This window comes from Argopecten irradians, chromosome 5 (genome assembly GCF_041381155.1).
Source record: "Argopecten irradians isolate NY chromosome 5, Ai_NY, whole genome shotgun sequence".
Lineage (NCBI taxonomy): Eukaryota > Metazoa > Mollusca > Bivalvia > Pectinida > Pectinidae > Argopecten > Argopecten irradians.
In genome coordinates, this window is record NC_091138.1 from 43,351,055 (window position 1) to 43,360,926 (window position 9,872).

The 9,872-nt window shown below is 34.3% G+C and overlaps 2 protein-coding genes across 2 annotated transcripts; both read right to left on the reverse strand.

The window, feature by feature from the left end:
• Positions 1-1,256: 1,256 nt before the first annotated feature.
• Positions 1,257-5,083, reverse strand: LOC138324586 (uncharacterized). Its single transcript, XM_069269636.1, has 5 exons — positions 4,928-5,083; positions 4,360-4,409; positions 3,315-3,399; positions 2,681-2,714; positions 1,257-2,171 (listed from the first exon to the last, which is right to left on the reverse strand). Exons 1-5 carry the CDS (start codon positions 5,001-5,003, stop codon positions 2,111-2,113), a joined length of 306 nt encoding a protein of 101 aa, XP_069125737.1. The 5' UTR covers positions 5,004-5,083; the 3' UTR covers positions 1,257-2,110.
• A 532-nt stretch (positions 5,084-5,615) lies between these two features.
• On the reverse strand, positions 5,616-9,646 carry LOC138323957 (uncharacterized). The gene is made up of 3 exons (XM_069268914.1): positions 7,177-9,646; positions 6,923-7,014; positions 5,616-6,452 (listed from the first exon to the last, which is right to left on the reverse strand). Exons 1-3 carry the CDS (start codon positions 7,512-7,514, stop codon positions 6,325-6,327), a joined length of 558 nt encoding a protein of 185 aa, XP_069125015.1. The 5' UTR covers positions 7,515-9,646; the 3' UTR covers positions 5,616-6,324.
• Between the last annotated feature and the right edge of the window lie 226 nt (positions 9,647-9,872).

Sequence of the window (9,872 nt, forward strand, 5' to 3'; positions counted from 1 at the left end):
TAAAATCAGCCGCCTAGCTGCATAATACTCTGCCTTACAACATCTAAACATCGAAGTACTCAAACCTGGACAGCTACATCCAACTGTATGTTCCAGTCTACCAAACGACCGTGAACCAGCTCGAATCGCCGTCAAGCTTAAAATCTTAACCGGAACCTATATACTACAAACCAACAGGGCTGCCTTCAACCATAACCAAGTTGACCCCACGTGTCTTCTCCGGAAACAGGCCGATGAAACGACAAGTCATTTACTACTACATTGCCCCGAACTACATGACAGCAGATTGTCGGCTCTAGAGACTATCACATCAATTTTATATCATAAATTTAAACAAGAACTGTATCGATGGAGAAAACCATTCTACAATATATTTTCGATTCCTCTAAACTTCAATTGGATTCAAAGACCACAGAAACATTAGAGTTCCATGCGTGCAAACTTTGTTACTCCATCCACACTCAACGCTACAGAAGACTGGCAAGAAATCCGAAGCGACGTCTTACATAGGATGTGTATATATCAAGAGAATAGAGTATGGCATATGTACTGTTCCCCACCTTAATTTTTTTTTCATATCGAACGAGAAAAAATGTCCCAGAACTTTTTAATCATGTAAATATATGTTTTAACTCCGAAAGGAGGTGCTCCTACGAAGGAGGGAACTTCATAGTAGACAAGACGGTCAAAACACTAGGCATGCAATGATGTGTAAGGTAGATAATGCAATGAAATCCAGCATGTTTTGCTCTATCAATAATTTATGTGACATTTGTTGTGATAACTGTCTTTCTTCAATGTATAATTTGAAGTTGCAGAATTCAACGAATTTGTCATTTTAAATGTAATTAGAATAGAATTAGAAATGGCGTTAAAATATTAAACTATCAAAATGGCTGCCTGTCAGTCTTTTGATTGGTCAGAAAATTCGATATACACAACTAGGGTCCTAGGGGACACTAAACTTCATTAAGAGAAAGATCTCTTTTGTACTCACTGAAAAATACATGTAGCGGTAACAATAATGTAAATGTACGAACGGAAGGGTGAAAAACGAAAAAATTATTTCAATAGCCACTCATCTGTCGACGGTGGACTAAAATTTTAATTAGTAATGATGTCCACCTACATATATCTGTACTTTGTATATGAGAGGGTCTAATACATTCGAGTGAATTTAGGGATGAGGAATCTTTTAATGAACCGTCTAAACATTTATAAAATTTCTGTGTGTTAATTGACTGAGGTACACCAGATATAGCTACCATTGAAGCGACAGCTACGAACAAACACACAAATAGCAATGTTCAACATCACTCTAATCACGTAAGATTTTGATCAATAAATAAAATAAATTCCTGTCTGATCTCGTTATTACCTGCTATTGAGTGTGATCGACATGCAGTCACTATAACAGCAAATATATGCCAGTCATTTTATCAAAACATCATCGATCCGTTATGACAGTGAAGGGTTAGTTAATTTATTGGATGACAATGTGATACGGTAGATAACTTAAGTATGCTGTCAATATTTTTATTTTCATTGAAATGCAGATCCAATCATGATATAGGTTCTTCTCCAAATGAGAGAATGATTCGAAGTAATGCATTTCGTTTAAAATCGTTGATGCAATGGAATCAGTTCACTCTCTGTAGAATTAAAACAAGAAGAAAAATAAAACACAACGGTACTATGTATTCTTTGAAAAATCAGTTGACAGATTAATTGTCATAATTGTCTTTTGCTTCCTTCTCCCCCAACTTCTGAGTGAGGTATGTACAGTGGATGACTTAGTCTACGCCTTACACATCACTCGATGGACATGCCCAATAGTTTGATGCCCCTGAATGATGTGAGGGTAGCACTGTTGTCCCTGGTAGGTGTACTGGTGATGGGTGTCACACCCTCAGTGGATTCATACAACAGTTCTTCTTCCTCCGAGATCTTATCAAGATCCGGGAGTATATCCGGCGCAAATATTCTCCTGGAACGCCGAGTTTTCCCTGGAGTTGAAATACTCGACAATTCGTTCTGGTCAGTAACCTCTGTAGGGTTTATAGTCTCATATTCACTTTCATCTGTTTGTAGGATTTGGAGGTCGTCAAAATTACGCAGGCCAGCGGAAATCCGTGGAGGCCCAATGATTTTGTAGCACTTCAGGATCGGGGCTAAAAATTGGGAGACATAGAATACCAGATAAATGGACATAGATATGAAGAAATAAAAATCACTAAGCCGAATGTAGGTTCAATGAAGATAAGAGATGACTAAATCTGTAATTTTCTGTTATTTTTATTTAAATAGCTAGTCTATCAAAGTTCCAGAATTATTTCACTGTGCGATCATATATCAGAACCATGTACTACCGGTAAACCAACAATTTGTCATGTCGAATTAAATTTCGCGTTTTTATGTCCATTGTCTTTTTACAGCGATTTAATTATCTTCGGTGTTTGCATTTCAACGATGGTGTAAAGTAACGCACTGCGCCGGATAAATCAGAGGTACTGACGCAGTGTAAACGAAGGGAAATAACTCTGGTATGAAACGTACATCTCAAAAAATGGTTTATGGTCAAGTTTGGAAACTGACTAAATTCAAACAAACTTTCCGTAGTTCACAACAACCCTATTTTTATCCGACCCACAATATGAGATGATCACTGAGTAAAACTCACCGATTGGCAAAATACGATGTTTGTATTTTGTAGACTGAAATAAAAAAGAGAAAAGTCAAAATATTGGTAAAGTTGTAGTAAATATTTCATACACATGGTAACGCTCAAAGCGTCCTATTTCTGGATGGAGGCAAGATCCGGTAACTAAATTTTTAATGGTTTAAAGTTTAATAAACAAAACACAAAAACAGAACAGAACACTGAAACACGTGAACGAGTTACCTGCCCTTGAACTATGAGTTGCTTGTGGAAGAGAAACTAAGAGTGGATTATCTGCCTTAGTATCAATTCGCTCCGCCAGGCGGCGTTAATGATAATTTCCGGTGCGAAGCTTGACAGAGCGTTGAAAAATTATAGCAGACAATTTAGTCTAACAGGAAATTACGCCATTTTCTCAAACAACGAAGATATTTTTTTCTCACATACACACGACGTGACAAACAAGACATTATTACAATGGAAGATAACCCTGCGTTCCATTCAGAGACCTTATCTTACCTCAAGCTCTCCTTGGCTCTTGACGTACTCTCTAGATACACAAATACGAAACATGGCGTGAGTGTAATGAGTAAAGAAACGTCAGGTATGATTTAAATCAGATAAATGAAATAGACAGAGTAATAAACATATATACCAGATTCCAGATTTACAACATTTCTTGAACTCTTCTTATATTCCTCTCCATAATTCTGGCTTCCTGTAGAATTTGACTGGGACGGCTAAAAAAGAAAATCATCGTTAATTGTTTTTTTTTGAAATAATGAAGAAAAACATGATCTATTTGTTTTTGTGATTTCAAAATGCATGAAGTATTTATGATATCATACAACAGTGTATTACCTTATAGCTGGTGATTTTCGCTGAGATTCCAAGTTTCTTAACGAACACACCGTTTATCTGCATTTTTTTTTAAATTTGAATTTTTGGAAAGTTGTCAACAAATTTTTAAATTGGTAACCCCAAACTCCGTTACTTTGGCACCAATGACTATAAAAAATCAAAGTCGACATTGAATTTTATCTCTCTTTTTTGAAATATCCCTGGAGTAAAGTAACCAAATAATACCCTTTTTTATATTTTTATAAATACACATAATGTATATTATTAAACCTTTCGAGATTATTTCAAGGTGTACTTTTCATATTCTCTATGTAACCGAGAACAATTTAAGGTGTCTGTACTGTGTTTTATTAAACTATTATACAATAATTAAGGCCTTATAAACTAAATTAAAACAATCCTTTTTGTTCTTTTTGTGTTATATTTCATGGAATGTACAGGATGTACCCATAACTGGTCTACAAGTGACCTGTAGCCGGTTTATATTAAGATTTTGGACCACTGCCCGGTTTATATGTGATCATATTTGGACAGTCACTTAAAAAACAGTTATAGGTAAATCCTGAGCACAGCTCAAAGTGTCACGGCATAAACAATTCCAGAAGAGTTTTAAAACACTTTTACAAGAGATACATGTATGCATCTTGATCAACATACACATATCATTCAAAGACAATATTGACAATGTTCAGAATTTCAAGCTGAATGTATTAATTCCATCGTTTAAATTAAATGTATTTTTTTATATGCATCGGGCCTCGTTGCTGTACCCCTCTCACACATATAACACAGTTTTCGGCTTATCTGCTTAACATACTGAACTTGTACACAAAACTTACCTTTGGTGATACACTGAATGTCCTCTCCCCGGGGGAGCCGGGTATAGGTACTGTAGGGAGACGGTAAATGTCAAATCATCAACATATGGTGGCAACACGAGATGGCCGTAATCAGCCACCATATCAACAGGATAATTGGTAAAGATGTATTAAATTTAAAAATAATACCGCGCAAAATTTCAATTCTTTACAAGCGTAATTTTGTTATCTCAGTTAGGTACCCAATATTACAGACGAGAAGACATTTAGAGCGGAAACCGACATTTTCAGAATTCATCAGGACAACACTTGGACAATATTGTTACATTCATCAAATACTCGAATGCGACACCGATATAGAGACCGTTTATCTAAAAAATGTATAACGGATTTAAAATATATGTTCGTTTTTTTTCTATTTCTCTACTGCATAGGACTTATCCTGGTACATGTTTATATACGACCCAAAGTGCTTACTTTTTGTTGGAGTTGTCTCCCTTTCATAGACAATAACAAGTACAGTACAGTACAGAAAGCTGCTAAGCATTTCAAACACCGTACAATTCATCTGAAATCTAACGCTACTCACTCTCTGAAATATCCCAAATGTCAGAAGTTGTCGTCGTCGGCTTCTGTGTCTTCATCATCGCCGTGATTAGAAACATAATCACCCATCTCAAACCTCCTCATTTTGATAGCCAAGAGGAAGTGTTCGTAACGATAAGTCCTGGCAACTTTCTGCGAAAATGCACGTTTCTGATTGGTCAAAAATACCACAAATGTTTAAACATGGTCAGCTGTTTTATCGTGCAAGATAGATTTCTGGTTAGTGTCTGGTAGGCCTATCGATATTTTTAAAACATTCAGACATAAGTAAAGTCACATGAAAGAGACATTGTATCATTTAAAAATATCCAATGCTCATCTCACTTACACAGGCAGTTGTATCGATAATCAAACAACTGCCTTGATATATTCGATTCGTTTGATATATTTTCCTCAAACTTTTTAGTTGAGTTAGCACACACGGAACTTTGGATATTCATATAAGGATGTTAAAAGTATTAAGGTGCAGTTGAAAGGAAAATCTGAGAATACGGGGAAAGTTCATAGTCGAACAGAAAAAGTTGGTTATCGTTGACCGCCAATAGGAACTGATTTCATGCAATGGACGGTTTAATGTAGAACTAACAAAATATCAATGAACAAATCATATCATTTTATTAAAAAGTAGAAAGCAATATCAAAAAGCTAATAATTTATGACTTGTATCAATAAATATTGGATGAACGTTAAGGAACAATGAATTAAACATTGGAAATAAATATCAAATTAAAGTTTTAACACATAAATGAAGCATAACTAATTATTTTTACACATACTTGTCCGTATGATAAGTTTTAGCGTAATAAATATAATTATTCATTATATATGTATAAAAAATTGACAATAAGTATAGAATAATTATAATTGGCAACAATATTTGTATAATATCATATAAGATGGCTTTCACACAGTTCCATATAAACATTCGTTCATAATACAGCACTAAAGAGGAAATTACAGGAATATCCATACAGAAGACTATTCTCTGTTCTTGAAATATAAAATCCAAGTGTTATTGAGGCACCTCAGTTTCTTCTCAATAAATATTTATAACTTGTCCAGCAAGTTTCTTATTCACAATATCTTTGTTAATGCTCAAACATAATTACTTTCCACTTAAATATATTTTTTATAGATACTTTAATTCACTTAAGATAAAAAAAAGTTGTCGAGCACTGCGTGTACCCTGGTCTGAATATGACTTGTTTTGCATAGGTATGCAAATTCAAGTTGGTAGTTTCAGCAACTCTCGTATGTAACTCTGGAGACCCATATACACTTTGTAAACAAGACAACTCTCGTAGGAACACTCCGGAGAACCATACACAGTTTTAAAAACAGAAAAACTCTCGTAGGAACAATCCGGAGAACCATACACACTTAAACAAGACAACTCTCGTAGGAACACTCCGGAGAACCATACACACTTAAACAGGAACACTTGTTTCCGCATTTGTCCACGATGACTGTCTGTCCGAACGGTATGAATGTGTTCTGGTGGCGACAGCCTATTAAAAAAGAGGAACTTATAGAAAAAAATGTTTAAAAATAATAAAAAATGCATAAATAATTTTACAAAAGTTTGACTTCTTTTTTAAAATCGAATTGTGTAATTGAACATACATTATTTCTTTTTGTGGAAACACTTCTCTGTGAATTTATATTTATTTCGATATCAATTATTATATAGTAATTTAACTATTTACACATACTCTATTTATGAAAGAGACTACATTTTTCTTTTGTACGTATTCCAAATTTATTAGTTTTAGTGGTGATAATAAAATATCATCTGGCTTACTACATATATCTTTTTAAAAGTGTACTTGTATTAATATAACGCCTTGTCTGACGCCATGTCTTTAATTTATCTTGTAATCAAAACAATATTAACATTATGATAGTTATTGTAGATTTGTCTAAGTTATTTATTTCGTTCATTTAAAGGAAAAGACCGATGTTTGTAAGAGAGACTTACCCTGTCGACACTGGCAGTTCAGGTTAGGTATCCAGTCTGGGCACTGCCATTGATCAGCGAATACACACTCTTCTCCTGAGGCACAACCTTGGCTGTAAAAAATATAAATAATCTGTTATTTTAAAAGTTGTAAACAAGGGACAAAAATTCATATTTTTGTTGATAATTTATCATTTTTTCTTCAATTATCACGCCATTTAGCCGGGAAATAGACTTGTTAATCAAATACATCAACTTAGTATTGATTGATTTACCTTGTACGGCATTTGGATGCTGTGGCTGGAATTCTCTGCACCATATTAGGATGAACCTGCCAGAACTCTCCGGTCACAGGAGGTACGATCTGCTGCTTAGACGGAACGGCGGGAATCTGTGGGATGGCTGGGACTTTTGGGATTAAATGAGTTTTTTGTATGAGTTGTTGTCCAGGCAACAGGACTCCATGAGTACGTGGAAAGATGATTTTTGTTAGTTTCGTCATGGGTCTCATTACTGGTCTGAACTGACGATAAAGATGGGAACTAGCTGGGTCTATCATCAGTAGGAGTGTGCAAATGATGCATGCCGTGAAGGATGAATACATCTTGTTCATTTTCCTTTCCCCTTAACAAAACTTTAGTGTTCAAGAATTTCAAAGCAAATGACTTGTTCAGTATTTTCAAAGTAAAGTATCTTGCGTGAGTAGAATTCAACAGAGTTGATTTTGTGGTCAATTGCTTATGCTACTCGATAAAGTATCAAACAAGTTGTGTTGAATGTTGAGTCTATTGCATTCATATATATACATTTCGTTTGCTTTCGTCATTCCGCCTTTAGTTATGACAGCGCGATAATCAAGGGTAACCCAAACACATGCCCTACGTACATGGAAATCTACATCCATCAATCATCTGTCATGCTTGACCATCGCCGGGGTCGGCCTCGGCTCCTTATTGACTAAAGTTGACCTTTGATATCCATATTTGTGGCGTCAAAATATTTCCTTACATCTAATCCATTGAGAAACATTTCCAAATAAGGTAAACACAACCAGTCACGTGGAAACTATAAGAGGCGAATCAAACATTATTTCCTTATATGGTAGTGTAGTACTATGGACATATACATATGGAATTAATTCAAATCACACCCATTAGTTGTTTGTTTGGGATGCCCACAATAGCCTCGAGGACCAAAGGACTTGAAACGTCAAAATAAAGGAACAGGTTCAATTAGAAAACGAATGCAAGAAAATAGTGACACACACAAAGAACGTTGCAAGATAGCATTATGTTAATGTTGATGAGTTCACTGTGGTAATTGTCCGATTAGCAGACCAAACACATAAACATATACAAAATGTACCGGTCAAACTGTCCGTGTTAGGATGAAGACTCTCAAAATTTCAAACAAAGCATCAAAGTCTACAGTTTGACAACGATGAGCCGCACGGGCCAAGAAATTTCCAAAAATCTCCATTTTCTTTCATTTGTGTGAGGAAATACAAACAATCCAACATTCATCTGATCTAAGTTTTATTTTCTTAGGTTTTATTACTCAATTATTTCAGATTTTACATAGCAATTCTATTATTTAAGCATTTATTTTTGACATAACTAAAACAACAATATTGGAATAAATTAATTGCAAAGTGATCATTACAATATAAAAATGTTAAAATGAATATTTTTACTAATGTGTTACATATGATTTGTGTTGAGTTGGTAACATTACTGTTACACACCAACTGGAGATCTCCAGTTTGCCAACATTGGACCCTTAACAGGTAAAATAAAATCTCTGTCAATGAAACACAGCCGTAAGACCATAAAACCTAAATTAAGGAACTGCAGACACTATACCAATAGCCTGTGTCATTTATCACAAAATATATTATAATATATACATATGTTATTGTAAAAAAAAAAGAAAAAAGGATAAAAAAAAAAAAAAAAAAAAAAAAAAAAAAAAAAAACAACAACAACAATATTTTAACGCTCCAACAAAATTACTCTTGGATTATTACAGCGCAACATTTGCTCAAATGAATATTTTTAGTTAGCTGTAAAATTATGTTAGCTCTTTGATAAAAAAAACAAGAAAATGACAGTATTTGTTTTGTTTGGTTTTTCCTTATTTTGGATTGTTTCATTCTTACAAGCTTCAAGTTGTTGACATTTTCATTCATGTCAACAATATGCCTGACCGTTAGACATGACTAGTTACGATCACTGGTCACGTATACGAACGGTCGACTAAGATCATTAATGAGAAACCTAAAGATAATCAATTATAGTCTGATAATTATTCAGGGACGCTAAAGCGCAAAGTCGTGAAATAAACAACTCCGTGTTATGTTCTTGTCAGATGAGAAGTTTTCTGATATGGATAAGTCTGCTTTATTAGTTATGCGCGCTAATTAACAACAAATTTTATCATCGTCAAAATAATATTTCGGGAATTCTTAGAATTATTCTCTGGTGTGGAAATTTATTATCAGTGTTATTGAATTTTTATTTTTTTATTTTTCGGGTTTACAGACTAAATAACCTTTACGTTAAAAATTGCTTGAAATTTCACAATTTATTCAATTCATTAATATTTAGATTTGGGGTGATACAGGGTTCATTTTTAACACAACTAACGTTGAAGTGATTCAGGGTACACATAGTTCAACAACATTTAGGACTATGTATTCCACGCACTCGACAAGTATTTAGTTTTTTGGACTTTTAATTAAAAAATTTAATTGGGAATGTTTTAATATAACCAAATTGCCCGACATTTGGGGGTACCGACATCTTATCCTTTCTGGACCAAAATGACCATTTTTGCCTTGACCATCATTCCTATATAGAGATAGGAGTGAATGTGCAGAAACTACCAACCAGTTAGGAAGGATACTTAATTGTATACAATTCATCAACATAACATTTTCCTTATAATCCATTTTTGAACTACATCTAAAGCC